The following is a 17,143-nucleotide window of genomic DNA, read 5'->3' as shown; positions in this document are numbered from 1 at the left end:
CCACCTCCAGGGTGGATTGCTGGGCAAGGAGGGGTTTCCTTCTTGCACACACTTAAAAAAAAAAAGTCTCCTGGTATTTTGGTCTTGGACAAGACCCAAGGACTGTCTCGGAAATAGCTCTCAGAGCTCGCAGGAGGAGCACAAGGCTCAGATTCCCCATCAGCCTCATCCCCCTTTGTCCCGTTCCCACCCGCCCGTGACTCACTGGAGCTGGGTTAGGATGGATTTCCTTCCTCCAGCTTCCTAAGGAGGCTTTGGAGGCAGGGCAGATGGCCCCCCTGTGGCATTCCAAGGTAATCTGGGGGAAAGGAGGTGATGTCTGTAGCCTCCTGAGGCTCTTTGTGTCCCTCGGGTTGGGGTATGGGGGTTGTTTGCTCAGCCGTCCTACCAGGAGAGGACACGACACTCTCCCAATTAATCACAGCTTGAATCAATTCATTAAGCCAAGCTCCTGTGCTTGGGATAGATGGAAAGGGCATTTTGGGATGGGAGGAAATGGAGCCTCCAGAAGGGGGGAGAGAGAAATCCTTTCCTAGGCATGACCAAGGAGGGCTCAGGAGCTCTTTCCAGCCCCCCTTTCCCGAAAAATCTTTGGAGAAATGCTGGTCTGCACCCAAGTTTGCAGAGGTCTGGAGGTAGAAGGGACGTAGCTCGGGGTCACCCATTAATCAGAGATTTAAAAGGATGGGACCAATAAAAGTGACCAAAATGCAGCAGCATCTCCACCTGAAGCTCTTCTCAGCACTCTGAGGTGTGAGCGGGGGATGCAAGTTGGAGATCCCAGTCCAGAGGAACATCCTGAGTGTTTGGTAGCCAAGAGGAGAGTTTTCCCTCAGGAAAGGGCTGGTTTGCCAAGGAAATGAGGCCAGCAAGGAGCAGGTGCAGCTCCCACTGGTGGTGATGCTCCCCCTGCCTCAGTTTCCCCGGCTGACAGGAGGGAGCACATCCTGTGTGAGGTGTTTTTGGATGTGAGGATGAAAGGCATGGAAAATCTGACTTTAGAAACAATCCAAAATCACCTCATGGAGAAGATCCAGTGGATCTTTTGTCCATGGGTTAGAGACAGCAGCTGCAAATCCACATCTCCTGCTGGGATGAGCTCCTGTGTCCAGAGTCCTCCTTTAAGACCAGTTTGGGATGCAGGAGCAAAGGGATCTAAGCTGCTCATCCCAAAGAAAGCAGGATGCAGACCCAAAAACTTGCAGAGACCTCAGAAATGTAACCCAGGACCAGCAGGAAAAACAAAAACATGAAGGATCTTCCTCTCCCCACCTCTGGTGGTCTGACAGGAAAGGAGGTTTGGGACAGGGACAGGAGCTCCCAGAGCACAGAGGGGTTTCACAGAACCCCAGAATGGTTTGGGTGGGAAGAGACCTTAAGAATCATCTCAATCCAACCCCCTTCCACCATCCCAGGTTGCTCCAACCTGTCCTTGGACACTTCCAGGGATCCAGGGGCAGCCACAGCTTCTCTGGGCAACTTGTGCCAGGTCCTCCCCACCCTCCCAGCCAAGAATTCCTTCCTTTTTTTTTTTTTTCCACGAGGAAAAAGCTAAACCACCAGCAGCTTAATCCCAAACTCCCCGGAGCTGGGTTTGCAGTGCCCCGGGCGCCGGGGGATGATTTACTCCGACAAAGCTCACAAACCGATGCCAAATAGGGATGTTGTGGCTCTCACCACCAGCAGGAGAGGCAGGACACCAACATCAAGTCACAGCAAACACATTTCCCACCCAAAAGACGGGGAAAAGGGCAGAAAACGAGGAGCAGGGTGGGAGCAGAGCGGGGTTGAAGCAGAGGGGAGGGGATCTTTGGGAGTGCTGGGAATCGGCCGAGCTAAAAACTCATCAGCAAAATAAAGTGGGGAAAGGAGCGGGAGGGGGGAAGGAGTGGGGACGCGACAGGGGGGAAAGAAATAAAACAAAGTGAAAAGTAACATACAGAGAAGCTTCGGGCTCAGTCCTTCCCAAAAAGGTGCCATCCTGGCTGGCCGTGGGTCCCTGTCCCTGCCCCGGAGCTCCCGACGCTTCTCCTCCCTCCCACCCCTTTGAACCCGGGCTCTTCCCGCTGCTCCAGCCTGGAGACGGTGACGTGGAGACCTCCACTGGGGAGGCTTCCCGAGCCGGGAAAGCTCCTCTGGATTTGACAATGCAAGGATTTCTTGGTTTCCTTTTATTTCGTGGATTTCCTTTTTTTTTCCTTGAATTTCCTTCCAAGCACTCCCCCCCCCAAAAAAAAAAAAAAAATCCCATTAAACATTGCCCAGAGGCAACGCTTATGGAAACACAAAAATCAAACTATTCAAATAGTCCCAAGGTTTAGGGCTAAAAATAGCAGGAAGGGGCTCCTCGGAGCAGGGAAGAAGCGGAGGTGCTACAGCAGGATGAGAAATGCTTCCTTCTTGCTCGGAATTTCTGTGCCTTTCTGTTCCAACAGCCCTGAAGCTGGACAGAAAAATCGGCTGCAAACCCACCCTGTCCTCACAGCTGCAGGGACAGACTCCAGCACCACCACCGAAAAAAAAAAAAAAAAACCAAACCAACCCTATTTTTCCCTCCAATTTTTACCTCCAAAGCAGAGCCCAAACTTTTTAAGTTTCGCTTTTTTTAGCAATGCTGAGTTAAACAGTTTTAGTATTTTATGTTGGCCCAGAGGCTTCTCACCAGCTCCATCCCAGCTGCTCTTCAGCCCTGTTTTGTAGGGAAAGGGGGAACAGCTGGAAGGGAAAACAGCTGGAAGGGGGGTGTGTGTGGGGGGGGGATGTTGCCCCTCACTCGACCCCAGGGATTAAATAACTGCCCCATCCAGAGGCTACAACCTCTGGCACGTTGTGGTCTGTTCCTTCCCATTGCCAACTCGGATGGTTTTACGGCTGATCTCACAAAAATTGATGTTTTCCTTAAAGGCCCCGTGCTGGGAGGCGAGATTTGTGCAAAACCAGAGGGGTTTCACTCCCTGCACTCACAGAGAGTCCTAACACTTGGCAAATCCAGCGTGAAGAAGACTCTGAACCTTCAAAAATCTCGTGGTTCTCCAACCTCCTGATCCTATTGTGTGTCTGAAGTAGCTCCCACCATGTGAAACTACTCAGAATAACTTGTTTTGTTTTGTTTTTTCCCTAGTTTTAAGGGATTTTTAAGAGATATCCTCTTCTTCTGGCATGGGGAAAGCCAAGTTTTCATGCTCTTATTTTTCATTTCTCAAGTGGCTTTCTGCTCTCCAGCTGCTTTAGGGAAGCAACGAGCTGGGAAACAGCCTGGCTGTCCGTGCAGGGAGGGGGGATGTGTTCCCAGAAGGAATTTTCAAGAGGAAATCAGCTCATAGGATGCTCCAGGGATAGAGGAGGAGGAGGAGGGAGAAGGGAGACATCACCACTGCACTTGCTCCTGCAGCTGCTGCAGCCCTTGACGTGCTCACAAGCCCAAATCCCAGGATTTCAAGCAGATTTTGGGGACAAGGAAAACACCCTCACCAGAAACCGTGCAGGGAGATGCTGTTTGTAGGTGCCCAGCTGGAAAACAACCTTAAATATGCTCCTAAAAAAAAAAAAATCTCAGCCCTGCTTTGTGTCAGACCCAGAGCAAAGGTCTCATCCAGCCTTGCTTAAAACAGTCCCAAGGGAAATCCTGGCTCTAAATTTTCAGGAGTTGTCCAGACCCCTAAGAAGAGCTGTGTTTCTGTAGCTTAAACTCATATTTAATGAAAAAGGTTCTGTATGAAAAGAAATAAGATAATTTCCATGGCTCCTCATGTTGACATTTTACGTGATATCTGAAAAATGTGACATCTAAAAACTATACCTAAAAAAGGCATCTTAAAAATTATATCTAAAAACATATCTAAAAATGTGATATCTAAAGAATGTACCATATATACAGCATAATACATATACAATATATATGCAATATAATATGTGTCTGCAATAAAATAGATATACAATATAATATGCATACAGGATATACAAGGATCAAAGCAGGAGTAACGAGGCCCCCCCCAGGACGAGGAGCAGAGCATCCTTTTGCTCCCAAATCCCCAATTTCTCCCACCCAGCGCCACCCCCAGGGGAAGGATAATTCCGACCGTACCTTTCCCAGCCAGGAAAAAAAAAAGGTGCCTCTGGGCTGAGGGTCTTCACCACATAACCAGAGACCTCCGTGGGGGAAAAGCCCTGCAGCAGGACCAGCAGAACCCTGCAACAAAGCCAAGGAGGAGGCGATTATTCCCGGGAATCTCTCTGCCAGGCACAATACGGCAGCGTTTCAGTGTCCTGCTCAATGGCACCATTGTCCCCTCCCCGCCCCGGGGCTGCGGCTCCTGCGTGTGGTGGCACAAGGGCGAAGCTTCTGCTCCTCTGAGAGCTTCCTCCTGCCTCTGGAGAGGAGCAGGGGGCTTCGTTTTCCCTTGATTTTCCACCCAGGGCAGGAGGGATCCTGGTTTTCCCTCGCCATCTCTGCCGCGGTGTTGGCCGGTGTGAGGTTCCTCCAAGAGGGGAAGGAGGTGGGATCTTGGATCGAATCCATCAGGGGTACAAAGGTGGTGGGAGGATTGGGCTGAGAAGGGTTGTTAACAGCTCCCAGTGGTATTTTGTTGGGATCCTTCCAGGGGCTTTGCATCTGGAAGCTGCACCCACGGGAGGAGCACACTGAGGAGCTGGAGAGGGGCCGGAGGTGTCCACTGAGGTCATGGAATGCTTTGGGTTGGAAGGAACCTCAAAGCTCATCTCATTCCAACCCCCTGCCATGGGCAGGGACACCTTCCACCAGCCCAGGTTGCTCCAAGCCCCGTCCAAGCTGGCCTTGGACACTTGCAGGGATCCAGGGGCAGCCACAGCTTCTCTGGGCTGGAGGGAGGATGAGCAGGGAGCCCTTTCTGATAAACACAATTATTAAATGGGAAGGTGGCAAGAAAACAGAACCAAAACGTTCTCAGGGGCCCCCAGGGCCCGCCTGCAGCAGCCAAGGAGGTGGGAAGGCACAAGGGAAAATCCTGCCTGTCTCTGGAAACACCAGGAGCTACTGCAAGAAGATTGGTGACATTTTTTTTTCCCTATAGGACAAGGGGGATGAGGTTGGATTTCAGCAATAAACCCACCATAGGAACAGGAATGGCACCATGGGAGGGCCCATGGGTGCATAAAACACTGAGTATTAAATAAAAATTATTATCTATAAAGGCAGATTAAATGTGAGAATGCTGCTGTGATGGAGCCAGGCTGTTCCTGGGAATGCTGGCAGGAGCAGGGGGTGCAGGCAGCACTGGGAGGAGGGAGCAGAAGGGATATCCCCAGGTCTGAGGCCAGAATGATCGTGGAAGTTCCGTCTGGCTGGGTCCTCAGATCAGACCACTGCAATAATTCCAACGGGATAGGGAATCAGTGCCCCATGTGAGACCACCCTCCTTACTCAGTCAGAACTGAGTGTCTGACAGGCACTGCCACCCCATGGATGTGCTCCAGGCAGGGACATTATCCCACTGGTTTGGGCTGGGACACCAGTTCCCCCTCTGCACCCGAGCTGGGGTGTTGTTTGCTCCCTCCAGTCCACACCCAGGAGGCATCACAGCACCACCACCATGTCCAAAGCAAGGGATGCAGCTCGAGGATCCTGCTCTTCCCACCAGGAAATATGATAAGCCACCCTTTTTTTCCCCCTCATCCTGTACCCAGCATACCCAAATCAGCACATTGCTGGTGTAACTGGGGGGGGGGGACTGGAAAAACTTTTTTGAGGAGTTTTTCCCCCATCACCTCCCTGCTGGCTTTGCACTGGGGAGCCAGGGACATTCCTATGGCTGGATTGCCACCACACAGGCACTTTACATTCCATCAAGACTTCCTTGACACGAACAGGAGCAGCAACCCCTGATCCCTCAGGGAATAGCTGCAAATTAATGCTGGGCTGAGGATGTGGCCACTGTGGGGGGGACAATCACCCTGTCCTTCCCAGTGCCCATTGGACCCGGCTCTAGGGGTCTTGTCCATACAAATGAATCATTGAAGTAACCCCCTCTACATGGAAATTAATACATTTAATGTATTTTTCAAGCTCCACCTGGATACTGGAATTTCGCCTTTCCTGCCTCCCTTCTTTATGTCCCCTCTTTGCATCTCCGGAGACGGGGACAGTAAAATCCGGAAAAACATCCTGTTGCTCCCTCTTTCTGGTTGGTGCCTGGACAGAGAGAAAAATCAGGCACCAGGAGGGGGAGGGGGGGGGAGATGCATCCCTGCTTTCACAAGCATCCGGTTGTTCCAGCCGGTGTGCGGTGGCAACTGGCACAATGGGAATTGCAGACGGCTCCCGGTATTTACAGGGCCGGAATTCGGTCCGGGACGAGTTGCTGGTTGTTGGGAGAAGCTGAGGCAGCGCTGGATTGCCCCAGTTTGGGGTGGATAACCCCGGAGCAGGGCGTGGGTGCCGGTGCCGGGCCGTGCGTGTCGCCCCTCGCGGAGCCGGCCGGGATTATGGATCGGCGTCCCGCGCTCTCCAGGGATGACACAGTTGCACGTCCAGTCGATGTGGCTGACCCAAATACAGGGCTGGCATGGCCTGGTCCGGCTGCCAGGGCGGCTCTGATGCTCGTGGAGCACCCTACAAGCGCCCTGGAGCGCCCAGGACATCAGGGTTCTCCCCAGCACCCCGTGCCGAGAGGAAACTCCGTCCTTCCACACAACGTCCTTCCCAGCGGCGAGGCCACCAGGGAAAAGCCCTGGAGCAGCTCGTGGATGGGGGGTGCTGGAATGGAGCTGTTTGGATCAGGGATATCCCCCGGGAGGGTTGGTGGGACCCACCTGTTGTGGGTGCTGGGCGGTGTCTCAGGGCGAGGTGGCAGCAGCTGGCACGTGGATGTCACCTCCCTGTCCTGGGGGAGAGCACAGAGGGCGTCAGGATACCTGGGCACAACCTCCCTGAGCTGGGAGAACCCACAAGGATCACCCAGTCCAACCCCCAGCCCTGCAAAGCCTCATCCCCAAGAGTCACACCCTGTGTCCCAGAGGATCATCCAAAGGCTCCCAGAGCTCTGGCATGGATCACACCACCCGGCACAAGACCCATCCCAGCTGCAGCCCCCTCAGAAACCCCCACCCCCCAGCCCACCACGGCTTGATTCCTCATCTTAGGAAAGCCATTCCAAGCCCACCTCCCCCCGCTCCCAGAGGTTCCATTGCTCCTCATCCCGCTCTGGGGTGATGCCGGAGGATTTTTGCACTGTGTCTGATCAGGGAGCACCAGCAGGTCTCACCCTGTGGCTCCACTGCGACCCCAGGGAGAGGGATGGCACCCCAAATTCCCTGGATTAAACCTTTCACCTCCTGCTTGAGGCTACACAGGCACCAGAGGATTCCCTAGAAGACGTTTCCATCAGAGTGGACAGAGCAAAAAAATCCTGTTTTTTGCCAAAAGAGGTGGGAATTTGTAGCCTTGGACTCGGGGCCGGACAGCACCGACCCCCCTGAGAGCTGAACGCCCTTCTCCCAGGAATTCTTTCTCCCAGGAAATCCTAGCCCAGCACTCGGGATCGCTGCAGGCACAGCCCTACCCGTGCCACACCTTCCTCTGAGCATCCCCGAGAGCACATCCCACCACACTCCCCCGCCCGGGATGCTCCCAGAGGGAGCTCTGCCGGCTCTCTCCGGGCTCTGACGGACAAGCGGGAGGATCAGGGTTACTCCTGCTCCCTTTTTTTCCCCTCGTTGCTCATTTTTCCACGCCGGCTGCCCAATTATTTCCCGGGCTGGCTCTGCCCCGCGGTGCCTTTCTGCAGTGGCATGGAAAGGAGCCTGGGAATCAGAGATGCCAAGAAAAACCACGGCAAGGACAAGGCTCTGGACCTTGGGCTCATCAGGGTGGGTTAATTCGGGCTAATTTGGGCTGCTTGGAGCTGTCCTGGAGTGTGGCTCCAGCTTTTCCTGGCTTCCCCCGGGGAGGGTTTGGGCTTTAGGGACCGGCTGCCCTCGGGCATCCCCCGCACAACATCCTTCCCAGCAGGGTCTGGGTGCGTCTACTCCCCACATTCTCCCCCTGAAGAGGTATTTCTGTTGCCAAAGAGCTTGGATGGGCAGGGAAAACGATAAAAAAAATCAGGGAGAAAGGAGCAGTTCCTGCCCCAAAAGTGGTGTCAGCCCAGATTCAGCAAAAACCCACAAGGCAACGACTGCAAAGCAACAGCTTTGAAGCGAAAGTGCTTCAGGGGGTGGTTCTTTTTTTTTCGGCATCGGCTCCAAGTGACCCCCAGCCCATCCAGGGAGAGCTCCCAGGGCAGGTTTTATCCCAGCTTTTCCCTGGCGTGGCTCCTCACACCATCCCCTTCTCCATCCTCCTGCTGCAGGGATGTAGGATGAGGTGCTGCCACATCTCCCAAAGCATCTCAGAGCTGAAAAGAGCTGAAGTCTGTCCAGTTTTATCCCAGTCTGACGGAACAGTTACATAAAATCCCTTTTCCTGACGTTTCTGGAAGCAACCCCGAAGTGGGGCCTGTTCCTCTACCTGGGTGTGCTCCAAGATGGGAACAGCACCTTCCAGCCTGGAAGATCTCCTGGGTGGGAGGAAGGGTCTTCCGGAGGAGCATCTTAAAAATCACAGAACACCCCTGGGCAGGGAGGCTCCTGATCCCTCCCTTTGCCAATCTGATCCCTCAATCCCAGCTCCCCATGGAGCACCAGGAGCAGTTGTGGAGGACCCAGAGCTTGGGAGCTGCCACAGCTGCCCACCGTGGTCCTCGGGATGTGGGACTGGAACGCCCCAAGGAGCCAGAACCAAAAACACGGATCCACAAAGGTATTTATGGCTGCAAACGCGGTTCATAAAATAAACTCTCTTTTTTTCAGGATGCAGGAATTAAACTCACTTCAACAAGTGCCTTTGCCCACCCACTTTTGGGATCTGATGCCCCTCCTGAACCCCAAACCTGGAGAGGGGCACTGCCAGCACCCGAAATGATTCCCTGGGATGCCCCCCAGCTGTGCCACCTGCTTGGTGACCAGCCTGGCTCCAGCACCCGCTCCCAATCCCTCTGCTGCCCATCCCCATCCCCACGGCCATCCCGTCACCTCCCATTAGCCCCGGCCATCCAGGCGTTCCCTGCTCGGCTCCGTCACGCACAGCAGCCAAAGCAGCTCACCCACAACAGGCCAGGTTATTCCAGACTTCCCTCTCCCTTCCCACGGGGGAAGGGGAACGTGAGGGATAACCGAACGACTCGTCTTGTTCCCATTTCCCAAAGCGCTGCCGCATGGCCGGAGCGCCGTCCCGGTTTCCCGGGCACCACTCACCTCTCCCGCTGGGATGCGTGCAGGCTGGGCTGGAGGTGCTGGCAGGAGGGGTCAGCAGGCAGGGAATGGGCATTTCCATGTGCTGCCGGCGCCGCAGGTCCCACGGGATGGCCGGAGCCACCGGACTGAGCCCAGCGCCGCCGTGTCCTGCACCTCCGGCTCTGCTGCTCCGCGACTCCGATCCCCGATCCCGGCGCTTTCCCGCTGCCACATCTGCCATCTAGAGGGGACCTTTTCCCATTGCAAACGCGTCCCCTCAAATTGTAACAAAATCCCACGGTTCAGGAGTGACAGATAATCCCAGTCCATCGCTTGATGGCGCAGGGAGAGCCTGGACACAGAGATTCACACCCCTGAATCCACGTGGGGTTTTCCTGCTTGTTTTACCCCGAGTTAGAACCAAGCACCGGGAATCCCACAAGAGGAAGGAATCTTTCTAGGAAATAGAGGAAAGATGTACTTGAAACAGCCCAAGAGAGGTAAATGGTCAAAATAACCCTCAAATCACCTTAGTGAGGGGCTAAAAGGGCGGCTGAGGGTCACCATTCCCTGTGTCCTGTCCTTCCATGCCTTGTCCCCAGTCCCTCTCCAGCTCTCCCGGAGCCTCTTTAGGCCCTGGAAGGGGCTCTCAGGTCTCCCTGGATCTGAACCCCCCCAGCTCTCCCAGCCTGGCTCCACAATCTTCACCCTCTGTGAGGAACCAGCCCCTCAGGATTTCACCTGCTGGAAGGACCAAAGGGCTCGGAATTTCACATCCTGAGTTTGGAGGGACCCGCAAGGACCAAAGCCCAACCCCTCTCCCTACACAGAAATCCCACCGTGAGTTCCATGAAAGCATCGACATCAAGGCTGAGGAAAACTCGGGAAGTGAAATCTCTCCAGGTCTCAAAGCAAAGACCAGCACGGGACAGTGGCTGGATACAACGGATTCCTCCAGGAAAAGGGATCTATTGCTGCCCTCAAGCACATCAGCCCACAAGGCTGCACAGCTTGGGAGGGAAATCTTGCTTTCCCCAACTTGTAGGTGTAAGAGCATCTAAAAATCTACCTGCACCCAAACTCAGGTGGAACAACACGTGAATTCCAAGGCTGCTGGTGGGATAGCAGAGAAGTTCACAGGATTTTTCCCCCAGAAAAAAAAAGAAAAAAAAAAAAAGCACTGGGCTGATGATAAAATAGCTCCCCTTTATGGAGTGGCATGTCCCTCCCCAAATCCCACATCCCAAGCCCTGTGCCAGGGATGCAGGTGCCCAAAATGCTCCTCCACGGCCTTCCAGAAGGACTCTGCCCTTTGGCAGCTTCCAAAGGATCCAGAGGTGCAAACCTGAGAGGAACACAAGCACCACCAGGTTTCCTTTTCTTTCCTTTTAATATAAACATCCTAGGGAAATTTGGGAGGAGGAGCAGCCTAAAGGGAATGTCTTTTTGGAATAAAACATGCTTCGGGAATGATGTGCAAAATTGAAGTGTCCAAGCAGGGTCAGCTCAGCTCAGGACTTCCTGGATTCTTGGGTCTTCTTGATTTCCTGCAAGGAGAGCAGGAAAACAACTGAGAATCTGCCACTTTTTGGGAAAAACTCTTGGTTTCAGAGCTCTGGAGGTCAGGAACGACCACCAGCTCAGATCAGAGGACTGAGCCCAGAGTTCACCTTCAAGGACAAGGCAAGTTTGACTTGGAGGCTCCAAAAATAGGAATCCTCTTCTATCCCACCCAGGGATGTATCTTTATTTACTCCCTAAGCCAGGACTGTGCTGGATTCATATCCCACTTTCAGGCCATAGATCCATGATCACTAATCCATGATCTCTGCATGATCTGACATCCCTCAAACCAGACCAAGCGTGGGATGAGGTGACATTCCTGGGGCTGCCTGAGGAGACAGACCCTCACCTGCTCAGCCCACAGGTGACACCTGCCTGGGAATGAGGCGGAAAAGCTCCAAGGACTCACCTCCAGCAGCACTTCCTTCAGCTCAGAATAGGCTTTTTCTAGATCATCATTAATAATGACCAGGTCAAACAGCCCAGGCTCTTTACCTGGGGAAGAGACAAGGACAAGAGTTAGAGGAGGATGTTTCTTCCCAGGGTCACCTCTTGTGCTCAACCCAAAGTCCTGTGGCATTTTGAAGTTACTTGGTAATATTATTTCAGCCACTGCTCTGCCAACCACCCACAGGGAGCTGCAGTGGGAAAGGCATCAAGTGCTTCCATCAGAGTTGGCTCTGGAGAGCATAAATCAGATATTCCTGGAAAAAAACAGCTCCTGAATCACCAAGGCATCATCCCCTCTCCACCACACACCACTCCAAGGACTTACTGAGCTCCAGGTCCACACGGGCTGCAGTCAAACGCTTCAGTAAACTCTCCTCTGTCTCAGTCTTTCGGTCTCGTAGCCTTTTTTCCTAAACACGGCGAAAAATGTATTAAGAAAATAAATGCTCTGAAAGCTGCAGGCAGAAATCACCACCCACCCCCTCAGGCCAGGGCTGTCTGTGACCAGGGGCACGTGAGAATACCCTGCACCCTCATTTACAGCCCAGTGCAAACCAGGGGCCAAACTGGGCTCAGCATCTCCTACCTGGAGCTCGGGGTCCCAGGGTTTGGTTTGGTTTTGTTTTTTTTTTTAACTCCCTCTTATTTATTTATTTTTCCAGGTACTGCTGGAAATGAAATCTCTCTGCTGGGCTCTGGCCATGTGGTGCTGTTGGCTTCCTCCTCCTCAAGCTCAACGAGAACCAGAGACTGCCTGATGCACTGAGAGCAAGAGGGGAGAGTCAGGGGTTGTGCTCACGTGTCCTCAGCCCTCTCTGAACCACGACAGCAACTCCACCTCTGCAGAGCCCCACGGCAATCACTTGTATGGGGTAAGACCAGAGGGGTCAGAATTTACAGTACAGAAAGCCCTTCTCTCCCCAGCATGAAGGACTGTGGTGGAGTCCATCACCTAGCACAGGCAAACACACCGAGGTGTGGGAGGGACTCAAGAAACCAGAGCACAGCAAATTTACTTCTCCCCGAGAGCCAGGGGCTGAGGAGCTGAACTGAGTGCTTGGGAATGTCCTCCCCACCTATTCCAGGGCCCTGAGAACACGGAGGTGGATGAAGGAGGGGTGAGATCCCCCCCCATCTGCAGAGCAAGAGCTGATTACCTCTAACTGCCTAACGGCAAAGCAAGGCGGGCGCTCACCAAGATGTCAATGGATGGCGGCTGCACCGAGATGTAGATGGGGTTCAGGTCGGTCTTCTTAATGTTCTTCACGCCCTGGATGTCGATGTCAAGGACACAGATCTGGTTCTGGGCCTGCACAGCCTGCACAGCACCTTTACTGGGGACACAGCACACAGGAACTCCTAAAGTACAGTTCTCCCTGGAAATGCAGCGACACCAACCTGCTCCTGGCGCACCTGAAGTACCTGGACTGCAAATCCAGAGGTTTTGCTGCCTTGCCCAGATCCCAGCTCCGACCCTTATCCACCAAAAACCTCCCCAGAATGGCTTGGCTTGCTCCATGTGGTATCCCCAGGTACCAAGTGACTCCCACCACAGAGAGCAGCAGCTCTCAGAGCCCCGAGGAAGAGAACCCACACCTGCACTATGATTTCAGCCTCTGATTTGAGGCAGCTTCCAAGAAATCCTGGTTTTCTGTGGGCAGGATTCGGTGATTCAGTGCTATCCCACACACAGGGCTCTAAAATTAGGCAACTGATTTTCTGGTTTTTCGTTATTATTCACTGATGAGATTCAAGGAGCAGAAAGGACTGGTGAAAACTCCAGCTCTTTTGACAAGCATCTCTCCATTTTATCCCACATGGGATTAGAAACATCCTCAGGGACTTGGAGAGCAAACACAGGCACGGAGAGATCCTGTATTTGTTTTGTTTGCACACTGGTCTTTATTGCTTCTCTGGCAAACCATCCTCACAGGGAAGAATTTACCTTCAGAAGGAAGCTTTGCCATCTCCAAAAAAAAAATCCTCAAAAAGGCATGTTCAGCTCTTTAGGAAACATTAAGTTTTCTTGAAAAGCACTTCAGGTAAATTTCTTTAACCTACGAAACATTTAACCTCCCTCCTCAGCAGGTCCTTTCCCGACAGCACCACCGTTTTCCCACAATAATTATGTAAGATCTCTGACTCCTAATTAACACTCCAGCCTCATGTTGGATTGATCACCAGCTCCAATGCCCAGGGCAAAGCTATTTTAGAACCCACCCAACTCTTTTGAAGCCCAGCCAGGTGTATATGAATCCCCAGAGTAGGATGTAACAGCCAACACAGTCATGGCTTCTGCTCCCAAATCCATGGAATCCCAGGATGGTTTGGGTTGGAATGGGGGCTTAAACACCATCTAATTGCAGCCCCTGCCACAGGCAGGTACAGCTGACATACCTTGTCCCGTACATGTTCCCGGAGAACTCGGCGTGCTCGATGAACTCCCCGGCATCGATTTCCTTCTGCATCTCCTCTCTGGTCACAAAGTGATAATCTGGAGAGGGAAAACCAGGAAAAACAGCCAGGAATTAACAGTTTTGAAGGTAAAGTTCATGGTTAAAATGACACCCGTGGGAGCGTGGGGGGAGAAGACACTTAAAATGTGCTTTGGACAGCACTGGGAGGCTGCAGAGATCTCCTTCCTAATTATTGGACATTGCATTCCCTTTCCCCACAAGTTGTCCAGACACCTCTTCCAAACATTCTGTGTGGCCAGAAACGCTGCTCTACCCCCTTTTCCATCCCCTTTCCCCTTCCTGGTGTAGTGGGAACTTCTCCTCCCTCTTGCCCACAGGTGTGGAACACGTTACGGCGGGGCTGGCAAAGCCCTTCCTTTGAAAACATTTGTAATTAAAGACCAGAATGGGATGAGAGGGAGGGAGATAAAAGGGAACATCAAAACCAAACAGACTAAAAAGGAATGCTTCTCTATCTTTTGTTAAAATTCCTCCCTTTCATTTCAGAGTGGAAACTGCCCGTTGGAAATTAAGCACAAACCTCGTTTGGTTCTTTCTTAAATATGCAAATGAAGAAGGAAACAGCTGGGGACACGCTGTTAATGAGGATTAAAACACCTCATTAAGCAGCTGCTCTTCCCAAAGCACTGGACATTTGGGGTATCTGCGAGACACTCACCTTTGCCATTCACCTCCCCAGGTCTTGGCTGCCTCGTGGTATCTGCAGGGGGAAAAAAAACAACCCTGGAAATTCTGTACATCACCCAAAAATCAAGGAAATGCCAAGGTCTAAGCGTGCCCCTGGATCTTTAGGAAAAAAAAAAAAAATCTCTACCAGGAGAAAACCTGGGAGAAAACAGTAAGATTTAGTGTGGAGCGAGAGGAGAGATTCAGCTGGATCAAGAGCACACGGTGAAGCACACAAAAAGAAAGGTAATTTATTTAATTTTTAAACATCCAGTGTTTGCTCTCTCGTGGTGGAGTGAATCCAGATGTCAGTGCAAGGATTTCACTTGCAGGATCCAAAGTGTTGGGGCATCAAAACATATTTTTGGTAATGAGTAATTTGGCAGAGCTCCAGGGAAAAAAAACCAAGTGGTTTTTGAAGGAGAAATTTGGGGAATTTTGTTACTTTCAGTGTCAGGAATCACTCAGAAGAATCTTGTCACCTGTCAAGAGCTGTGGGGAATCCCCAGACCTGGAAAGGGTGCTATTCCAGACAAATCAGACTTGCCACTCAAAATCAGCAGCAAAAGGCATCCCAATTTATTCAAACATCCCAAGACTGGGACACAGGGCAAGCCATGGAAAACCATTATGTGGGGCACAAATAGAGCCACAGCCCCAAATTCCTCCACTGCCTTTCCCTGGGAACACGGGGATACTCACGGGAGACGCTGAAGCCGAAGATGTTCTCGTAATCTTTGAGCAATTTCTTTAACAAAGTGCTTTTCCCTGCACCTGAAGGGCCACTCAGAACCACCGGCCTCGGTCCCTGCATGACTGGGGAGAGACAGAAAAACGTGTCTGGTTGGAAACAGCCACAAAAACACAGGTGTGGATCCCCAGGGGTGCTCAGCTCCTCAGAACAGCACCGGTTCTATAGCCTTGGAGAGAAGATTCTGCAGGAAAATAAAAAATGGTGAGGAATCCCAATCCTAGAGTTGATAAAAAGTACTGGGAGTGCAGGATCTTCGCACTGGATTGAGGTTAAACCCACAGGAATGACCCAAAGGAGGAGGAAACTGGGCTCCAGCTGCCACTAAACCAGGATAATTCAAGCCAGCCCAGTCCCACTGGGATTGAAATCTTAAGGAAAACTTTCTCCAACGAGAAGAAAATGCTGTTTGTGCCTGGTGCCACCTGGAAAATCAAGGGACAGAGGGACAGTCCCAGCCCCTTCCCTCTCATGGGTAAAAAAGAGGCCTCAAGGAGGGTTTGCAGATAAGAGTTTCCAGTGTGTCCCCCATCACTGAATCCCAAAACCTTGCACCAGAATCTGAACTCAGGTGAAATCACTGACATGGACTTGCTTTAGGGTTTCATTCCATATTTCCTGGAGCACTGACTCCTGCTGGAAGTGCCTCATGGCAAGAGGGAAGGGCTCAGCTCCTGCTCCAGGTTAAAAAAAGCCAGCCTGGGGCCACACAGAACTTGCTGCAGTTGTTTCTCCAGCCAGAAAGGGGAAAAAAAAAAAGGGTGTTTTTATGTTCCTGCCTCTCTGGGGAGGAAGAAAGGTTAATTATCAAGATTAATAATATTTTCATAAAGAATAAATACAAATAAAGAAGAAAATGCTGTGTGAGAGGGAAGGGGGTACCACTGGGGACCCTCACCCATCAGCAGCTTCCAAGGCAGAGCTAACACATCAAACAAGCCAGTTCTGCCCTTCCTATTTAAAAAATTACTTCTTCAGGCAGTAAAATCCCTGGAAAAGCAGGTTTTTTTTGAACCTCCTGGGCTGGGTGTGGCCTAGGGGGGCAACCAGGCAAGGGGCAGATAACACCTTTCCATTTTAAATTAGCTCATAGCAATGTCAGCCTGACCTTCCAGCTCACTTTTTAACCAGCCTTAAGCCAAGTGCTGTCTCACCAAAGCAGCTAATCCAGCCTGGCTGCCTCCCTGACCCCGGCCTGGACGTGTCCTTATCCCTAAATCCCTCCAGCAAGGCAGCACAACAGCCAGGGAATGACACAACCGGTCCCTCTGTCCCCTGAGGACACTTGTCTGACCCAAGTTTAGCCAAGCCTGGGGGATTCTGAGTCTAAGCCAGGTGCCCAGGGCAGCAGCGTGGGTGGTTAAACATCCACAGGCAACGATTATCCATAAGGAAAGTCCTCCTTGTTTCTTGGTTCTTTATTTTGGTGTTTTCCAGGTGCTGCAGCCCCGGAGATCCATCAGATCAAACCTTCTCCAGGGATCCCAGAGGACCAGTCCCATCATTGCTGGATGAAGCTCCATCATCCAAAAAACACCTGCTCTAGGAAGCCCTTTTGGGGACCTTCTTACCACTCCCTTAATCCCTGAATTTTATTTGGGGACCTTCCCACCATTCCCTTAATCCCTGACTTTTGGTGATTTGGGGACCTTCCCACCATTCCCTTAATCCCTGACTTTTGGTGATTTGGGGACCTTCCCAGCATTCCCTTTAATGCCTGAATTTTGGTCATTTGGGGACTTTCTCACCATTCCCTTAAACCTTGAACTTTGGTGATTTCCAAATATCCCAGGTTTTGCCTAAATATCCGATACCAGAAGAGGAAAAAGGAGCAGCAAAGTGCCCGCAGCAAGGAAGCAGAGGATCCCTGAGGAGTTACCCAAAGCCTTTCTCTCTCTTCTGCCCCTCACAGTTCCTTCTCTTCCACAACAATAAATCAGGTGAGCCCTAAGCATTCCTTGGAAAACGCTCCACAAGAGCCTATCCA

General features: G+C 52.0%; 2 protein-coding genes across 4 annotated transcripts in view; both read right to left on the bottom strand.

Moving 5' to 3' along the window:
* Positions 1-4,197, bottom strand: part of LOC114071707 (gap junction gamma-1 protein-like) — a 30,965-nt gene extending 26,768 nt beyond the window's left edge. Inside the window, exon 1 of one of the 2 annotated variants that reach the window (XM_027909555.1) lies at positions 4,085-4,197. The gene's annotated coding sequence lies outside the window, so the exon portion shown is untranslated. Of the gene's footprint in view, positions 1-1,940; positions 2,031-4,084 lie in introns of those variants that run through there. The other variant, XM_027909556.1, reaches the window with a different exon arrangement.
* Positions 4,198-10,620: 6,423 nt separating this feature from the next.
* On the bottom strand, positions 10,621-15,930 carry GUK1 (guanylate kinase 1). Of its 2 annotated transcripts, XM_027909558.1 has the most exons (7): positions 15,108-15,916; positions 14,398-14,439; positions 13,660-13,756; positions 12,458-12,596; positions 11,588-11,672; positions 11,222-11,307; positions 10,621-10,796 (listed from the first exon to the last, which is right to left on the bottom strand). In XM_027909558.1, exons 1-7 carry the CDS (start codon positions 15,217-15,219, stop codon positions 10,761-10,763), a joined length of 597 nt encoding a protein of 198 aa, XP_027765359.1. In that variant the 5' UTR covers positions 15,220-15,916; the 3' UTR covers positions 10,621-10,760. The 2 variants fall into 2 exon arrangements, with proteins under 2 accessions (XP_027765359.1, XP_027765360.1); XM_027909559.1 differs by lacking the exons at positions 10,621-10,796; positions 11,222-11,307 and adding an exon at positions 11,898-12,024 and having other exon boundaries at positions 11,593-11,672; positions 15,108-15,930.
* Between the last annotated feature and the right edge of the window lie 1,213 nt (positions 15,931-17,143).

The sequence above is a fragment of the Empidonax traillii genome, unplaced genomic scaffold (assembly GCF_003031625.1).
Source record: "Empidonax traillii isolate 1590-97213 ecotype Southwest subspecies unplaced genomic scaffold, ASM303162v1 scaffold2219:size63860, whole genome shotgun sequence".
Lineage (NCBI taxonomy): Eukaryota > Metazoa > Chordata > Aves > Passeriformes > Tyrannidae > Empidonax > Empidonax traillii.
Note: the sequence above shows the minus strand (reverse complement) of the source record. Positions and strands in the feature narration are given on the sequence as shown.

Coding starts and splice junctions, on each gene's coding strand:
- GUK1 (XM_027909558.1), bottom strand. CDS start 15,219: ATGCAGGGACCGAGGCCGGTGGTTCTGAGTGGCCCTTCAGGTGCAGGG. Junction 14,440..15,107: donor CTTCGGCTTCAGCGTCTCCC/GTGAGTATCCCC, acceptor TTCCCCCTGCAG/ATACCACGAGGCAGCCAAGA. Junction 10,797..11,221: donor TGAAGGAAGTGCTGCTGGAG/GTGAGTCCTTGG, acceptor CTCTCCTTGCAG/GAAATCAAGAAGACCCAAGA.